At 37.9% G+C, this 19,614-nt stretch overlaps 1 protein-coding gene across 2 annotated transcripts in view; it reads left to right on the top strand.

Annotated features, from left to right (window-relative positions):
• Window positions 1-12,523, top strand: part of LOC132179588 (serine carboxypeptidase-like 18) — a 28,732-nt gene extending 16,209 nt beyond the window's left edge. The window contains exons 8-15 of one of the 2 annotated variants that reach the window (XM_088515446.1): window positions 1,200-1,214; window positions 5,308-5,376; window positions 10,585-10,734; window positions 10,914-10,985; window positions 11,650-11,768; window positions 12,109-12,222; window positions 12,301-12,355; window positions 12,440-12,523. In XM_088515446.1, coding sequence (XP_088371572.1) covers window positions 1,200-1,214; window positions 5,308-5,376; window positions 10,585-10,734; window positions 10,914-10,985; window positions 11,650-11,768; window positions 12,109-12,222; window positions 12,301-12,355; window positions 12,440-12,523 — 678 coding nt within the window. The remainder of the gene's footprint in view (window positions 1-1,199; window positions 1,215-5,307; window positions 5,377-10,584; window positions 10,735-10,913; window positions 10,986-11,649; window positions 11,769-12,108; window positions 12,223-12,300; window positions 12,356-12,439) is intronic. The other variant, XM_088515445.1, reaches the window with a different exon arrangement.
• Window positions 12,524-19,614: the final 7,091 nt, after the last annotated feature.

Raw genomic sequence — 19,614 nt, 5'->3', positions numbered from 1 at the left:
ATCGAAAGATTGATCCTATCGCGATCAATCGAACTAATCTATTAAGATCGATCGGATGTTTGATTGATCATTTAATCATATCACGATCAATCGAACTAATTCATTATGATCAATCGGATGTTTGATCAAACATTTGATCCAATTACGATCGATCAGACTAATATATATGTAATAGTATCGATCAGAATTGATTTTATCAAATGTTTGATTGAACCTTCAATCATGTCAAGTTGTATTGATTGTATCCCGATCAATTTAAGTAATGCACTAATATAATATAAAATGCTTAGACTTCAATTCAATGTTCGATCGAACATTTAATTTGTTTGAATTTTGTTCGATCATTTGATCTTATCACGATCGATCGATCGAATGCACTAGGTAGGACCAATGGGATATTTGATCAAACATGATAAGATCAATTGTTTCAATCATTTGATCTTATCACGATCAATCGAACTAATTCATTATGATTGATCGGATATTCGATCAAACATTCAATTTCAATTGTTTCAATCATTTGATCTTATCACGATCAATCGAACTAATTCATTATGATTGATCGGATATTCGATCAAACATTCAATTTCAATTGTTTCAAGTTTCATCGATCATTTGATCTTATCACGATCAATCGAACTAATTCATTATGATTGATCGGATATTCGATCAAACATTCAATTTCAATTGTTTCAATCATTTGATCTTATCACGATCAATCGAACTAATTCATTATGATTGATCGGATATTCGATCAAACATTCAATTTCAATTGTTTCAATCATTTGATCTTATCACGATCAATCGAACTAATTCATTATGATTGATCGGATATTCGATCAAACCTTCAATTTCAATTGTTTCAAGTTTCATCGATCATTTGATCCTATCATGATCGATTGAACAAATGTACTATGATCAACCGGATATTTGAATGAACCTTTAATTTCGATTGTTTAAATTTTGATTGTCACTTGATCCTATCCTTTCATTGTATCACTATCAAAGTTGTTGTACATTATTCAATAAAAATTAAAATAAAATAAAAAAAAAAAAAAAAATTAAATTCTGCCTCTCTTTTAACATTCTGTGACAGCGATCGATCGTACCTTGGGTGCGATCGATCGCAGTCACAGAATGTACAAACGTGTACTTTCTGTTACAGCGATCGATCGCACCTTGAGTGCGATCGATCGCAGTCACAGAAAGTACACGTTTGTACATTCTGTGACTGCGATCGATCGCACCCAAGGTGCGATCGATCGCTGTCACAGAAACAGCATATATGCGATATATGCTGGCCGAGTGTGATCGATCGCACCATTTGTGCGATCGATCGCACTCGGCCAGCACATCACGTGACCTATTTTAGGTCACTTTCCCCCCCACACCCACATATTTTTTTCTCCCTTCAGCACGCACCTCCGGCACTCCTCCACCATTTTTCACCACTCCTCCACTCCTCCACCGTTTTTCACCACCTCTACCTCACAGCCACCTCACGGTTCTCTTCTCCGGCAACAATACCAGGTATTTTTCACCACCTTTAATTTACACCCCTTTCCCCATTCCCATCAACACCCCAACCCCGATTACTTCCCCAACATTTTTTTTTTCTCATATTTCTGCAATTGTGGGTGTTCATCCACCCACATTGCTTTGTTCTGGTTGGATTTTGTTGTTTTTGCAGGGGGTTTTGAGCGGAGTTGGTTTGTTCTTCAATTTTGGCTATCTCTAGTGCACACCAAGTGTTTGTCAAAAGTCCCCAATCAACCTCAACATGCCAAGAGCTCGAGCTTCGTCCTCCCGAGGGTCCGATACCAGAGCCATTTGTCCCCCGCCCACTTTTGAGGAGCGGGAGCTGCTATTTGAGACCACCTTCGCCATTCGCGAAGACTTTCAAAATCTTGAGGCGACTCAATGGGCGGTCGCCGAGTTCAAGCGACGGGGCCTCAACAAGCTTTTCAAGCCGGTCACCACCACTGCCTACAGAAAATTGGTGATCGAGTTCTATGCCAACCTGTGGCATGACTGCAACAACGTGGCGGCCCTCTCTTCCAAAGTGAAAGGCAAAGCTATTGACGTAACACGGGCCGACATTGCTGCTGCCCTTCAATGCAATCATGAGCACCCTCCAGAAGCCGCACAACTTGCTGAGCAACCGGCCAGATTCTACGTGACGGAAATCATTGAGGACATGTGCGATGGGCAATATGCTGATTCCCATCATAATGCCGGCAGCCGATCGAAGCTACCTCAACGGCTTTGGTTTGTGGACTCCATATTACACCGTAATGCTTTTCCGTTGGGGCACAAATCTCAGAGGCGGGATCAATTTCTTCAAACACTCTACGCCTTCCATAAAGATGCTTGGTACTCCATTCCCGACATAATTTGGAAGCAAATTCAGAAATTTTGGAATGGGGTGCACGTTGGAGGAGCGGAGTCCACACATTCATGGGGGTTGCCTTTCCCATACTTAATCTCGTACATCCTCCGGAAGAAAGGCATCAAGGGTACCACAGCTGATGAGCCAGTCACTACTACTCCCATATTTGGCATTCGCCAATGGAACAAGAGCTTGTCCCACATGCCCCGGGGACCAGCACCTGGTGCGGAAGAGAGTGAGGCCGAGCCGATGGCCGAAGATGAACCTGAAGTTGAGCCAGAGGCATCTGAGGAGGAGGAACAAAACCGCGAACTTATTGAAGAAATAGCGGGCCTTCGGAGAGAGTTGGCTGGCCAAAGAAAGGAGGCATCCAAAACTTTCAAATTGATGGACAAACGCCTAGACACCATAGAAGAATTGATGCAGTCCATTCTCACCCGGTTGCCACCGCCACCTGCAGGAGCATCATCTTCTGGACAGCAGTGAGCAGGGAGCACCGTCTGGCTGAAGACGTTAAACTTAGCGCTCATGGGAGGCACCCCCTAGTTTACCCTTTTTATTTTGTTTAGTATGTTTTAAGTTAATCTTCTTATTTGTCTTTAGTTTTGTTTCTTTTTATTTGTCTTTAGTTTTTAAACTTAGCGCTCATGGGAGGCACCCCCTAGTTTACCCTTTTTATTTTGTTTAGTATGTTTTAAGTTAATCTTTTTATTTGTCTTTAGTTTTGTTTCAATATATTCATCATATCATATATATACACTATTAGATATGTAAAATTTAATATGAATTATGAAATGGGAATTAAGAATTAAGAGTTAAGAATTAAGAATTAAGAATTAAGTTTTCATTCGGGGAATTAAATCCCATTTGGTTAGGAATCATTTGGGGAATCCACTTAAAACTGAAGTCTTCAAATTAGTCCGAATGAAAACTTTATCCTCCAAATGAAAGTCCTAACCAAATGGCAAATATATACAAATTAAAATCTTTCTTTAGGAGGATGGAATTGAAATAGAAGAATTTTCCTTTTTTTTTTAAAAAAAACACATATATATATATTGAAACAACTGTACATATGAAATATTAAGTGAAAGGGAGAGCTTTACTTTTACGGTTAAAATTTTATTTTGTTATATTTAACGGTGCATATTGTGTCACTTTATTTGAAAATTTTAAACAATGCAGTGATATATACAAAATTTTAGTGGATGCTATTGGGCATCAACATTTTTTTTTTTTTTTTTTTTCATTTTTTTTTTTTATTTTCCTGCATACTCTTTAGGGTCGACTTTGTCGACCCTAATAGTTTGTCATTAGGGTCGACTTTCAAAGTCGACCCTAATGAACACTCTTCAGCGTCCACTTTGAGTGGACGCTATTGGTAAATAATACTCTTTTTTTTTATTTTTTTAATTCTTGCACATACTCTTTAGGGTCGACTTTGTCGACCCTAATAGTTTGTCATTAGGGTCGACTTTCAAAGTCGACCCTAATGATCACTCTTCAGCGTCCACTTTGAGTGGACGCTATTGGTAAATAATACTCTTTTTTTTTTATTTTTTTAATTCTTGCACATACTCTTTAGGGTCGACTTTGTCGACCCTAATAGTTTGTCATTAGGGTCGACTTTCAAAGTGGACGCTATTGGTGGTTAAATATATTTTTTTTAAAATTTTTTTTTTAATTCCTACACACTCTTTAGGGTCGACTTTGTCGACCCTAATACTTAAGCATTAGGGTCGACTTGAGAGTCGACCCTAATGAATCCTCTTTAGCGTCCACTAAAAGTGGACGCTATTGGTTATAAATATTAGGTTTTTTTAATTTTTTTTAATTCCTCCCGACACTCTTTAGGGTCGACTTTGTCGACCCTAATACTTAAGCATTAGGGTCGACTTAAGAGTCGACCCTAATGATAACTCTTTAGCGTCCACTAAAAGTGGACGCTATTGGTGGTTAAATATATTTTTTTAAAATTTTTTTTTTAATTCCTACACACTCTTTAGGGTCGACTTTGTCGACCCTAATACTTAAGCATTAGGGTCGACTTGAGAGTCGACCCTAATGATACCTCTTTAGCGTCCACTAAAAGTGGACGCTATTGGTTATGAATATTAGGTTTTTTTAATTTTTTTTAATTCCTCCCGACACTCTTTAGGGTCGACTTTGTCGACCCTAATACTTAAGCATTAGGGTCGACTTAAGAGTCGACCCTAATGATAACTCTTTAGCGTCCACTAAAAGTGGACGCTATTGGTTATGAATATTAGGTTTTTTTAATTTTTTTTAATTCCTCCCCACACTCTTTAGGGTCGACTTTGTCGACCCTAATACTTAAGCATTAGGGTCGACTTGAGAGTGGACCCTAATGATAACTCTTTAGCGTCCACTCTTAGTGGACGCTATTGGTAAATAAAATGATTTTTTTTTTAAAATTTTTTAATTCATCCATACACTCTTTAGGGTCGACTTTGTCGACCCTAATACGTAGGCATTAGGGTCGACTCTAGAGTCGACCCTAATGATCACTCTTCAGCGTCCACTCTTAGTGGACGCTATTGGTAAATAAAATGATTTTTTTAAAAAAAAATTTTAATTCATCCATACACTCTTTAGGGTCGACTTTGTCGACCCTAATGATTAGGCATTAGCGTCGACTTGAAAAGTCGACGCTAATGATCTTTTTCCCGCCTTTTGAATATTTCCCGCGAGTATATTAGGGTCGAGTTATTAGCGTCCACCCTAGAGTGGACGCTATTATTCATCTTTTGGGTCGACTATTAGCGTCCACTTGGATGTGGACGCTAATACATAACTATTAGGGGCGACTTTCAAAAGTCGCCCCTAATAGTTGAGTATTAGGGGCGACTTTATAGTCGCCCCTAATGAGTCGCCCCTGATGAGTCAGTTTCTTGTAGTGTGGTGAGTATATCAACATAGATCCAACCAATACGCCATGCGTAAAAGATCTTACCACAGTGACAGAGGTAAGCGAGCACTAAAGCAATTATGTATTTATAATATAATATATGATGTTATTAATTACTAGCAATTCGAATAGAAAATTAGTGAAAGTTTTAAGGGTCCTATCTGTTTTAGTAAGGGACAAGTTGTCTAAAACTTGTTCTCTTGAGAATAAGGTTGTATATTGAATCACACTAAATAATATATAGAAAGGGCATATATATATATAGGCTAATGATACAGACACTATATGTATATAACCAATGTGGGACAGCATTACTACATATATTCTAACAGCCCCCCTCAAGCTCAAGGTGGAGTACAAGAGACCAACTTGAGTTTGGACACAAGATCACGAAAACGCCTTAGAGGATGTGACTTTGTAAATATGTCCGCGAGCTAATCATGGGACGTGACAGAATGAAGCTATAGTGATCCCTAAAGAAGATGATGACAGACAAAATGACAATCAATCTCAATATGTTTAGTCCGTTCATGAAAAAATCAATATGAACAATCTAAATAGCACTCCTGTTGTCACAGTATACAGGAGTACCAGAAGAAAGAGAGACACCCATATCCTATAACAGCCATCGCAACCAAAGAAGCTCCGAGGTAGTGTCAGCTAGAGCATAATATTCTGCTTCGGTGCTAGATCGAGCAACAATAGTTTGTTTCTTACTTCGCCAAGAAATAAAAGAGGTGCTAAGTAGGAAACAGTAACCAGTGGTAGAGTGACGATCTGTTGGATCACCCGCCCAATCAGCATCGGTATAAGCACACAGCTGAAGAGGAGACTAGGAGGAGAAATAGAGCCCATGAAATAATGTCCCCTTTAGTTAGTGAAGGATGCAGATGATAGTTGAGAAATGAGTGGAGCGAGGAGCAGCCATAAACTGACTCACCTGATGGACAACATACGAGATATCAGGCCAAGTGACAGTAAAATAGACAAGACTGCAAACTATATGCTGATATAAGGTAAAATCACAAAGATGCTCGCCATCATGAGGAGTAAGATGAGTATTAAGCTTAGTCAGTGTGTCAACAATTTTACTGTTTGTGAGATTGGCCCGGGAAAGCAGATCAGAGATATACTTGGCCTGTGTCAAATAATAACCATCAGAAGAAAAAGAAATCTCAAGACCAAGAAAATAGTTGAGAGGGCCAAGATCTTTCATTTCAAAGTGCTGATTGAGGAACTGTTTAAGTTTCTAAATACCAATGGGATCATCTTTAGTGATGATCATGTCATCAACATATAATAGAAGAAGTATGGTGCCCTGGTCTGTGCGGCGAATAAACAAGGCTGAATCATAAGAGCTAATACAGTATCCAAGGCTAGAGACAGTGGAGCTAAACTTAGCAAACCATGCTTGAGGAGTCTGCTTAAGTCCATATAGAGCTTGACGGAGACGACAAACCTTGTTTGTAGGATGAGATAATCCACGAGGTGGCTGTATATAGACTTCTTCACTTATATCACCATTAAGGAAATCATTTTTGACATCCATTTGACAAAGTGACCAATGTAGAGAGGCTGCAACAGCCAGTAGAGCACGCACAGAAGAGAGGCGAGCAATTGGAGCAAAAGTCTCATCATAATCCACACCGTACTCCTAAGTAACCTTTGGCCACAAATCAAGCCCTGTACCTGTCAACAGTACAATTAGAACAAGTCTTGATTCTGTAAACCCACTTACACCCAACTACAGACTTTCCAAGAGGCAATTCAATCAGATCTCATGTATTGTTCTTGTGTAAAGCATCAAGTTCCTCTTTCATTGCAGCTTGCCAAAGAGGGTTAGTGTAGGCCTCTCGAAATGAGTGAGGCTTGCAAGGTAGCTAAAGAATGAAAGCAATGAAAATCCTGTAAATGGGATGCGAGAGATCTTACTCGGGTGGATCAGTGAAGGTCAGGTGGTGGAGTGCAAACCAGATCCTTGAATGGAATAGAACCTCGGGACGCAGGCATAGTGGTGTCGAGAGCATCAGATGATTGCTGTTCAAGCGAGAGGGAGGAAATGCTGTGAGAGTTGGAGAAAGAGGAATCTCCAGAAGAGTAGTAAAGGGAGGAAATGATGGCATGCTGAATTTGTCGACTTTGTGGAATAATCGATGCTCCCAAAAGACTACATGATGGGAGATGTGAAGATGATGAGACACAGGATCATAACACCGATAGCCCTTTTGTTCCACTCCATATCCAAGAAAACAACACAACTGAGAATGAGGCTCGAGTTTGGTGCGTTCATGACGTTGGAGTAAAACAAAACAAGCAAAACCAAAAACATGAAGATGGGGGTACATAGCCAAACAACCTCTCGTGAGGAGTGCAATTATCAATGATAAGGGTAAGCAACCTATTAATCGTGTAGACAGCCGTGAGAGTGGCTTCACCCCAAAATGGGGTAAGAACAGATGTGGAAAGAAGAAGAGCACAGACAGTGTCTAAAATGTGCTTAAGTTTATGTTCAGCTTGACCATTTTGTTGTGAGGTGCTTGGAAACGACAAGTGAGGAATAGTGCCATAGTGTTTGAGGATGACTTGAAAATCATGTTGAATATATTCTAAAGCATCATCAGAACGAAAAGCTTTAATGAGTTTTGAAAATTGGGTTTCAACTATTTTGGCAAAAGTCCGATAAATATCCAATAATTCAGAACAAGATTTCATTAAAAACACCCAAATGTAACGAGAGAAATCATCAACAAAAATGACAAAATAATATGAACCACTCATACAAGTAACAGGGGAATGTCCCTAAACATCAGAATGAATTAAATCAAAAGAAGCAGTAGCATGAAACTCACTATTATTGAATGGCAAAGCCAGTTGTTTCCCAAGTTGACATGAAATAGAATAAAAAGAACTATTGGACACTGAACGTAACAAACCCTTTTGAAGCTAAAATTTGTACACGAGATGTAGATGCATGACCAAGACGCGAATGCCAAAGTGCAAGAGATGGTGGTCACGAAGAGGCAACAACTCTCAACAAGGATGAGAGTTTGAACATGCGCCCAATTCTACGCCCAGTCCCAAGGGTCTGGCTCGTACGAGGATCCTGCACATGTACACTAGAAAAGTCAAAGACAAGTCTATATCCAAGTTCACACAGATGGCCAACAGAAAGAAGATTGAAGAATAATTCAAGCACATGAAAAACTTCAGGAACATAAAAGGAAGGTGTATTGATAGTGCTTATATTTTTAATACTCATAGTGGAGCCATCAGCTGTGCGAATGAATGAGGAATGAGGTGCAGGTGAAAATGTGGTAAAGGAAGTAGGATGAGGTGTCATGTGATTGCAACAAGCAGAGTCAAAGAATGAAGAGAAAGAGGTACTTAGAAGGACTAAGAGCACAAAGGAAGATGCATTACTAGAATGAGATAGGACGACCTGGTTGACTATTGCCTCGAAGCCACCTGTAGATAAGGTGACACTGGATCCTGATGACTAGCCTGAGAGAGCAACTGAAGAGGGAGCAGTTGGAGATGAAGCACTAGAGATGAATCACTCTCAGTATGGGCAACTGCTGTTGTGGGTGCATTAGATCTTCCCTTACGCCAACACTTGTTAATAGTTTGCCCTCGACGTCGACAATAGCGACAGTAATTTTTATCACGAGACTTAGGAGGGAGTCAAGGAGAACTTGACTTGTAAGAATGCTATGGCTGAAATGACGAAGAACCACATGATGGCGCAACCAACATTGTATGATTGGGCTGAGAGCGCATAGTTTGCGATCTAGTCTCGGCACGAACAAGTTCGAAGATGGTAGTGTCTAAAGTGGGAAGCGGAAAACAATGTATAAGTTGCACACGAACATGCTCAAAATCATCACGCAGGGCCATCAAAAATTGGTGAAGGGATGCTGATCTCTACGTATAACATACATCAGAGCATCATTATGATCCTTCCAAATAGGATCAAAAACATCAATTTGGTTCCATAAGAATTATATACAAGCAAGAAAATCATTAATACTTTTGCCAGGTTCCTGCTTCAGATGAAAAGGTTCAAACAAAAGTTGATACTCATGAGCACCGTCCAAAGAAGAATTGCGAGAAGCAAGCATATCCCAAGCACCCTTTGCTTTAACAAAGCTACCAAAGAGAGCATAAATAGATGGAATAGTTGTGTTATGGAACCATGTAAGAATCTGATGATGCTTACTGTCCCAATCAATAAGACGAATGGTGAAAGCATCATCTGTTTCAGTAACACCTTTAGCGGACTTTTTGACCTCCCCAGTCACATAAAGCTAAAGCTTGCCGCCTTTAAGAAAGCTACGCATAGATTGAAACCACACCATTTAGTTTGTGCCATTCAATATAGTTTGAACATGATGAGTAATCTCATTTTGTGCCATCTAGAAGGGTCAAATGAAAAAAAAAAAACCATAAATATGAAATCAGGATGAAAAAATAGAGTATAAAGCACCTGGTCAACTCTGGCAGCAGTCAAAGTCAAAGGTCAGCTTTGACAATAGTCAATGGTCAACACAAGGCTGATGTGGCAAAGATGGTAATGTGGTAGGTTGGAGCGTTTGGATGGCAGCGCATGGGCGCATGAGATTCACGCGCAGAAGTTGGAGCAGCGTGTGAGGGCACGTGGCTTAGCGGAATGTGGTGTTGTCAACAATTCTAGAGTCGCTGGAGGGAGATCTATCGAACGAGAGCCTAAGCGAAGCGAACGGACCACAGTGGCGGCCTATGGCGGGATGGCAGAGACTTCAAGCGGCACGTGGGAGTGTGAGGACTGCGATGAGGCTGTGTGCAGCAGCTCTGAAACAGTCATCTTCCAAGGATTATAGTGATATATTGAGCCATTGGAAACTACAATGGGAAGAGAGAGAACCGAAAAGGACAAAGCGAGAGATTTGTCAGAGAACACTAGTGGAACCGAAAGAAAAAAAATAGGATGCGGAAAAAAAAAAAATTAATGGTGATTCAGAATCTGTGCTCTGATACTATATTGAGAATAATGTTGTATATTGAATCACGTTGGATAATGTACAGAAGAGGCCTATATATATAGGTTAATGATACAGACACTATATGTATACAACCAATGTGAGACAGCACTACATATAATCTAACATATTCAAATTAACAAGTCTCATAAAAATTATCTTATATTTCACTAGCAATTTGTACAACATAATTGTTAGATTTATTTTTAATCTCTCAAGTGTATTAACAATTTACCATTTGAAAATTGTAGTGCATCAAAAAGATAAATGTAGCACATATATTAGAACCTATATGTAGTTTACTGTCACCAAGACCTGTTGGATCAAAGTGGGATCCAAGCCTCGGAGAGGATTCTGTAGACCTCCTTACTGTTCCTCAAATTTCTAAACCATGGTGTCGGGTAAATCTCTCTCTCTCTCTCTCTCTCTCTCTCTCTCACACAGGTGAACATGTGCACCCACATGTTTTTTTTTTTTTTTTTTTTTTTTTCATATTTCCTTTTGCACTCTATTTATATTATATATTTTTTGTTAAGTAATTAAAATTTAACTAACCATAACCAGCTTATTCATTTTGTAGAGCTATAACTATCTGTTCTCTTACATTTGGGCCAACAACAAAACTGTTCAAGATGTTCTTGGCATTCACGAGGTATGTAAATATTTTAAAGCAAAAAATCAAATTAAGTTATTAGGTTTCGTGCGATTTCAATTTTGACAATTAAATCTTTAATTTTTTTTTTATCTACTTTTAAATGTCTCTCTGTCAATATGTCATCCAATTAATTAACCATATGTTACATCAAACTAATCAAATAATACAACATGACTCTAGTTTGACACTTTATGCATGTGTCAACCGTATGTTCCATATGACACAATTACTTTAAATAAAAATATATGTAAAATTTCTTTTTATTTTATTGTGTCCACCCTAACCCAAGAGTGGTCGACCACCTCGCCTATTTTTTTTTTGTCAAAATTTATTTATTTATTTATGGTATATCTATAATTTTAAGTAGCTGTGAGAGTTTGACACATGACATTTCAAATGAGAACCACGTGGCATTAATTGATTGATTTGATGTGAGATAATGTTAATTAATTGGACAGTATGTTGACAAAGTGACCTATTTAAAACAAGAGGAAGGAACACCTATGAACTTAATTGTCGAAATTGAAAATCTAGTGATTAAATGAAAATCGCATAAAAACCTATTGACTAAATTTGATTTTTCCCATTTCCAAATAAAAACTATATAATGGGTTTCAAGATGAAGAATAATTTTACCAATTACTTCAAATGACAACGCCAGGGGAGAATAAAAGAGTGGACAAGATGCAATGCAAGCTTATCTTACACGGACAATGTCTTCTCTGTTCTTAATTACCACCGAAACCTCATCAAGAAAGGGTATAGAATGTTAATTTACAGGTAATATCATAAATTTTATTTTTCTTATATCTTCCCCAATTTGCAATACTATTAATTACCCTTGCCATGAATAGTTAGGGGTGGCAACTTGTTGTGTTTCAAGTTCGAGTTGTGTCAAGGTATGCGTATAAGATTATATGGATCAACTCTAATTTGACACATTTAATTAAACGAGTTAGATTTTTTAATTATAACTTGCTAAGTCCATGTTGGGTTTGTGTCGGATTTGCAGGTTGTGTCATAAGTTATTATCCCCTACTTAGATTGCACCAAAAGCTAATTTCATTGCTATAAGAAGTAACATACTTCACTCGATCATATGCTTTTTATTTTACAACAGTGGTGATCAGGACATAGTTATTCCCTATGTGGGCACTCACGCATGGATAAAATCTCTAAATTTGACTGTTTCCGAAGATTGGGAGCCATGGTTTGTTGATGGGCAAGTTGCAGGGTTGGTGTCTTCTTGAACTTGCATAATTTGAAGTCATCAAGCTATTTTGAATTCTAAATTTCAATATATAATTTGTAGGTACACAATGGAATATTATTACAAAAAGTCCCGCTTGACATATACAATTGTGAAGGCAAGAAATAATTATAATCTTCCAATTATTAATTTCCAAAGTTATTATTACCAAAGCTAATTAACTACATTTTATGCCTTGCAGGGAGGAGGCCACACAGCTCCTGAGTACAAGCCCAAGGAGTGTTTTGCTATGGTTGATAGGTGGTTTGCTTACTACCCTCTCTAGTAAATGGTGTTATTCTTAATAAACAGTTTCATGAAACTCAACATGTTCAACGACGTCTTTGATCTTCGGTTTTCGTTTAATTTCTTGTTCATTTTTGACACGTTCATGAAACTATATAGTTTGTATTTTCTGGTAAGATATCCGACATTATAATTTGTATTTTCGAACTGAATTAGAGCTTATTGAAATTGAAAGACAACATGCCTAGCTATCATCTTACAATATAATTGTTGACGTTTTTGAGTTTGTGAGGGTTGAGAATTATCATTTTATGTGCATGCAACTTCGTACAATATTAATATATTGAATTGGATACAAAATTGTCCCCTATTGATCACTATTTATAGGCTTCCATGTGCCCTTTCATGAAGAGTTACTACTCCGTGAAGGGTTGTCTCTTTTCATAAAGGAAGCACTTACTCAGGCTGATAATCTTTATATATAGAAGATATATTATATATATCACAATCCCTGGAGATGATAAGGTGTATGGGTGACTACCATTGTTATCACACTACAACATGAGAGGATTGTTGAGGGCTACTTTTTTGAAGAATGCCCACATTTGCTTCCAAAAACAAAAGAGGACCTATAATACGAAAGGAATTTCCCCAAACACATCTCAACGGGCCAGTAAGAGAGGGGCCTAGCTACCTAGGCTACCTCCAATAAGCACTCTATTAAAATATTGTTGTTGCACGACCACAAAACTGCTGGATGAAGCAAAGCCAATGGGTTTCAAATGAAATAGAGATGAACTGGTTAGTTGGTTTTTAGGAGGACAATTTTGTCATTTCATTTTTTTTTGACAAAAATGCCCTCTTAAAACAAATAAATGGATCCCCTCCATTTCATTCGAAATGGAGAGGATCATTCTCAAGCCAATGGAGGCCCGTGACTCGATCAAAGCACAACTTTTAAGAACTCTTGATGTGGTCAACATATTATGTATAGAAATCTAGGAATTGGGCTCACAAAAATATTATTGCCAACAATCTACGACCTAAATTACGTTGGACAATTGGCTAGTATATGGTCATGACCCTAAATTTGATTACATTGGGCAATTAGCTAGTACATGGTCATCTACTCTAGATTAAATTATTCTTCTATAGTAGATTGATTTTTTGAGATTAGCTTCTCCATATTGTTTTACCTTTGATAAGTTATTCAAAGGATTTCACTTCATCACCAAAATCCTATCTTGTGTGATTGCTCTATTAGTTTTTATTATTTTGTGGATTTTTTATGGTGTGCAATATTCTGCTAGTTGTGTATTGCTGCGTAATTTTTATAATTTGGCATATTTATTGCACAGCACCAGTTCACCCCCCTCAAGTGTCTTTGAAATCAAAGCTGAGTTTTCCAATTTCAATTTCATTATCTACTATGATGTATTTTTCACTTTTTTTAATTAATATTTCCCTTCAAAACCTATTAAATGGCCACACTATGTCACATATTGTGGCTATTGGATAATCACTTTTTATTGTTCATTCACTTTTGCTAAACATAACATATTAAAATAAAAAATAAAATAAAATAAAATAAACTATTATGAAGCCTTGTGATTCTAGCCAAAAGGTGTTGCTTAAACTAAAAGCCATTCAACTAAAAAAAGGTCATATTTCCAATAGGCCGTGCTTTTAAAAAACACTTGTTTTATTCAAATTAATGAAAGAACAAATCAATTCTTGGACTAAATTATATTTACCCCAAGTGTGTATATATAATCATTCAATTGCATACAAATCATTAAATGCTTTTAAGCCTTGCTGTTTAATATTGATAAATAGAGATGGCTAGAAATTGTATTAGACTTATAGTGGTTATGATAGAGTTGTATATCCTTACTGTAGTTAAAACACACGCCAATAACCATGCCCCAACCTCCTTCGCTTCTTCAGTTCCCATCATTCATCCTAATTTCTCTGAATTAACTTGATGAATCTTTGAAGCCAAGCCATCAAGACCCAAAGCCAAAGCCAAAGGGAGAGTATCAGGAGTCGAAGAATGAGGAGAAAGAGTCACCATTGCTTACTTGCCTTACACAAAAATATGAGTATTGTCAAAAAAGAGGGGTAGAAGGAAAATTGATATATGGTAGGTGTCTTACTCGTGGTTTTACAACCTGCCTCACACTTTATAAAGAAGAAGCTGTGGGTTCTGGCATTGAAAGTTCCATAAAGGATTGCTTGAAAAATAGTAAAGGAAGTCTCACGCTACTTGGAATTTATTATCAACGCTGTTATGAAATGCATGTCAAGAGACGCCCACACAATCCATGAGCTCCGGTTTGGTAAAGAGTTCCTGACTAATCTTTCTTTATCTATCTCTTCATTGAAAGAATGCACATATATGCATGAAAAAACATATCCATATGCAGTAAATACTTATCAATCTTCTTAAATGTCACAAAAGAATTCTCTTTAACTATTTTATTACTAATTTTAGAAAAGTATACTTAAGTCTCCTGAACCGCCAACAATTTTAAAAGAGCCCCAGCTACGAATTGACAAGTGTGACACTTAAATACATCAAATTACAATTTGGTGACAAAAATGTCACTCTGTTAGCATTGACCATTATATTGGATGGAAAAGTGATCATGTGCAATACATGACCACTCTTTTTTTTTTTTTTTTTTTTTAAATAACCCTGTTTCCATAAAAATGCAAGAAATAAAAAATTAAGAAAATAGACTAAAAAAAAAAACAATCCACAAAGGGTGGTAAGATCACGCCATCAGGGATAGAGCAGGCACTCAAAATGAAGGAGACGAGGGGGTGGCTGAACCACCCCTACAATCTATGGGGATGGCTCGGCGGCTCGGCCACCCCTAGAAAGCTTATTAGGGGTGGCTCCATAGATTGTGAGAGTGATTCGATTACCCCCAAAATTGACAACGAAGGTGGCTGACCCACCCCCACAGACTTTAAGAGTGGCTCGGCCGCTTGTAAAACAAAATCTGGGTGGCCGAGCCATCCTTAGAGAGTTGGGGCACCCCACAAACATGTTCAATTTTTTTATTATTATTTTTTTTTCTCTCTCTCGCTCTCTTAAAGGTAAGTTTTTTGTTTGGGAAAATACGGTTTTTGAGAGTAAGAGTGTCAGTATTTTGGGCCGTTTGTGGTTTAAAAGGTCAGGTGCAAGGCATGTGAATACTTTTCTGTCCAACATAATGGTCATGATCAGCGCTAATGGAATAACATTTTTGCCACAAAATGGTAGTTTTATATATTCAAATGCCATACATGTCACTTCGTGTGGCTCTTTTAAAAATTGTTGGTACGTTGAACGTTGATTCTTTCACATAAACCTTGACATGTACCAGAAGTTGATTTATTCAAGTTTTCTAATTTATGGAGTATGTTCAATACTTAAACCAATGTCAAACATATTTGTATCACTATTCATAGTCAATAATTGTCAATATATATATATATATTCACTCACCGTAAAAGGGATGCCAAAATTTTAGTGATTTCAAGGAATAACATTCTGATTTCAGTGAATAGCCTTGCATAAAATTTTAAGGAGAAACTTCACTAAGGACCCCCAAACTTTCACCCGTTTTGAAATACTCCCACTGAACTTCAAAATCTCTCAATTTAGTCCCCTGGACTTTTAATTGCTCTCAATTTGGACCCTTCCGTTAATTTTAGCCGTTAAAAATTTAAAAAAGACCAAAATATCCCTGATTTTGTTTTTTGTTTTTTTGTTTAAATAAAAAAACGTTTTAGAAGTTGGAATTTTATAGAAAAGTCAGGGGTATAAACGTCATGTGACGTTTAAAATCTGACGGAGGGGTCCAAATTGAAAGCAATTGAAAGTTCAGGGGCCTAAATTGAGAGATTTTGAAGTTCAGGGGGAATATTTTAAAACGGGTGGAAGTTTGGGGGTCCTTAGTGAAGTTTCCCCAAATTTTAAACAACAAAATGTCTAGTGGTACCACAAGTGTAATAAATATTTATTTTCTTGTCTTTTGTAATTTGTACACAATCTTTTTTATGTATGTGACCTTCTATTTGCTTAACTGGAAGCATGTATTTCCATACTATTCCCTACCAACTTTATTTATGGGAAAACTTAACTAAGGACCCCCAAACTTTTACCCGTTTTGAAATACCCCCCCTGAACTTTAAAATCTCTCAATTTAGTCTCATGAATTTTCAATTGCTTTTAATTTGGACCTCTCCGTTAGATTTTAAACGTCACATAACGTTTATACCTCTGACTTTTGTATAAAATTCCAACTTCTAAAACGTTTTTGGGGAAACTTCAGAAAACCCCCCTGAAGTTCCAGCCGATTTGAAATACCCCCCCTGAATTTTCAAAACTCTCATTTAAGCCCCATGAACTTCCATTTTCTCTCACTTTGGACCCCTTTAACATTAAACTACGTCGTTTTGAATGTTTTATACCCATTTTACCCTTCCCCAAAACTACGTCGTTTTGTGTCCTAAAATTACCTAGCCTAAAACGACGTCGTTTTAGGCATTAATTTTTTTTTTTTTTAAAAAAAAAAAGAAGAAAAAAGAAAAAAAAAAAAAAAAAAAAGAAAAAAACTGGAGTCACCCCCTTGGCCAAAATGGGGTGGCCGAACCACCCTATTTTTGGCCAAGGGGGTGGCAGAGCCACCCCTGGCCGGTCTGGGGGTGGCCGGACCACCCCCTTGGCCATGGGGGTGGTCCGGCCACCCCCAAAAGGGTAAAAAAAAAAAAAAAAAAAAAAAAAAAAACGGCCGCGGGGGGGGGGGGGGGGGGGTGCATATGGGGTGGCCGGACCACCCCCAAGGGGCTGGGGGTGGTTTCGGCCACCCCATACGGCCGGTATGGGGTGGCCGAAACCACCCCAGTCCCTTGGGGGTGGTCCGGCCACCCCCAAAAACACCCCATCCCCTTTTTTTTTTTTGGCCAAGGGGGTGGCCGGACCACCCCCTTGGCCATGGGGGTGGTTCGACCACCCCCAGATCGGCCAGGGGGTGGCTACAGCCACCCCCTTGGCCAAAAATGGGGTGGTCCGGCCACCCCATTTTGGCCAAGGGGTGGCTGAAGCCACCCCGTTTTTTTTTTTTTTTTAATTTTTTATATATTTTACATTTTTTAAATTTTTTTTAAAAAAATTATGCTTAAAACGACGTCGTTTTGGGCTTGATATGTGTTGTGATTTTAGGACACAAAACGACATAGTTTTGGGGAAGGGTAAAATGGGTATAAAACATCCAAAACGACGTAATTTAATGTTAAAGGGGTCCAAAGTGAGAGAAAACCAAAGTTCAGGGGGTCTAAGTGAGAACTTTGGAAATTCAGGGGGGGTTTTTCAAATCGGCTGGAACTTCAGGGGGGTTTTCTGAAGTTTCCCCAACGTTTTTTTATTTTTTAAAAAACAAAAATCAGGGATATTTTGGTCTTGTTTTGAATTTTTAACGGCTAAAATTAACAGAAGGGTCCAAATTGAGAGCAATTAAAAGTTTAGGGGACTAAATTGAGAAATTTTGAAGTTCAGGGGGGTATTTCAAAATGGATGAAAATTTGAGGGTCCTTAGTGAAGTTTCCCCTTTATTTATTGAGTTTCATTTTACTCTTATAGCATTTTTTTTTTTTTTTTTCTTCAGATCCAATTGGAGGCTTCTTGCAGCAATTTTACAAGATCTTATACTTGTTAAACAGAAGTTTTCAAGCTCTTCGTGTTTCAAATAATGTTTTTGTTGAATAATATTAATCATGAACACTTCACTACAGTTGATACTATTATGTTTTTGAGTTTTCAAGTTATGTTGATCGGACAATTTTGAATCCATCACTATGTCATTCGTGGGTTAAATTTTATAATAGATTTGTTGATCATGTTTTATATATGTCTGAAGATTTTAGTATTGTTAGAGTAGCACCCCCGGCCCGTAAGAGCTTATATACGTTAGTTAATAATATGGACTAAGAGGTGCAAAGAGTGTGACAACATTCATAAAATTATAACTGTTTGTGAAAAGTAAAAAAAAAAAAAAAAAATTGGTGCCAACACTGGCTGTTACTAAAAGCCAACAAATCTTGGAGGATACACCACCTAATAACTTGTATCAAAGATATCTTCACCATCCATAAGGACTATAAGGTACAGGGGTGATCACCATTGTTACGACGTGATTTTCTCATTACCCTATCGGGTGCTATTGTAACTCAATAGCTTAAAAATCAACATGTTTAGAATTAACAATTAATATTGTAGTAACTATTTGCTCCCATCTAATATGGGATTCGATCACTAAAAAATTTATGCTACTCACATGTGACTATATATTGGACCACATCGATCAGGGTACATTTTGTGTATGCTTCCCTTAGAAGAGAAGCCACCCATCAGAGTCACTATTTCTTTACTATGAGAGCCACCAAGAGGCAAGATTGCATTAGACAATATTCGCCTTTTTTTTTTTTTTTTAATTGAATAAGGAAAGGGCTATAGAAAAGGATCATTCTCACTCTTAATCCAAAAGAAAGAAGTGGGTGGTGATCCTAAAAACGAAAATGGGGTGGGCTTCCCAACAACAGACCCAAAATAAACTAAAACAATGCGATAATACTTACAAAAGGTAGGAAATTGGTCAAACAAGTGACTCAGTTCTCTTAAGGGGCCGCTCAAGGCAATTACAAAAGCAAGATGGGCACAAATTAAGGTGAACCTATCTGAACCCCCACTAGGAACTAGCAACAACCAACAGGAAGGGGCTGAAGCCGAATGAGCACTGTAGTAGTCCATTGAATGGACTGTAGTAAAAAGAGGAATCAACACAAATTCAGTTAGAAAAATCTCCACTAAAAGATCAAAACACCTAAGAGCTGGGAGACGTCAACCCACAAAACAAACAAGCAACGGCTTGTTTCTTTTAAAAATACATGGAAAATAAAGAAAACAATAAAAAAGCCCACTAAGTAGCATCTTCACCAGAGGACGGGGCGGATGGAGGCGGACGAAGGAGGCTCAAAAGGAGGCTAGTGGTGCGTGATGTGCATGCGCTGGCGTGTGGCACCACACAGTGGCGCGTGGTGGTCGAAACAGGGCGATGATGGTGTCAACGGAAGGCTAGGGAA

Source organism: Corylus avellana, chromosome 4 (assembly GCF_965113065.1).
Source record: "Corylus avellana chromosome 4, dhCorAvel1.hap1.2, whole genome shotgun sequence".
NCBI lineage: Eukaryota > Viridiplantae > Streptophyta > Magnoliopsida > Fagales > Betulaceae > Corylus > Corylus avellana.
The sequence above is the reverse complement of the archived record's forward strand: the minus strand, read 5'-3'. Positions and strand labels throughout refer to the sequence as shown.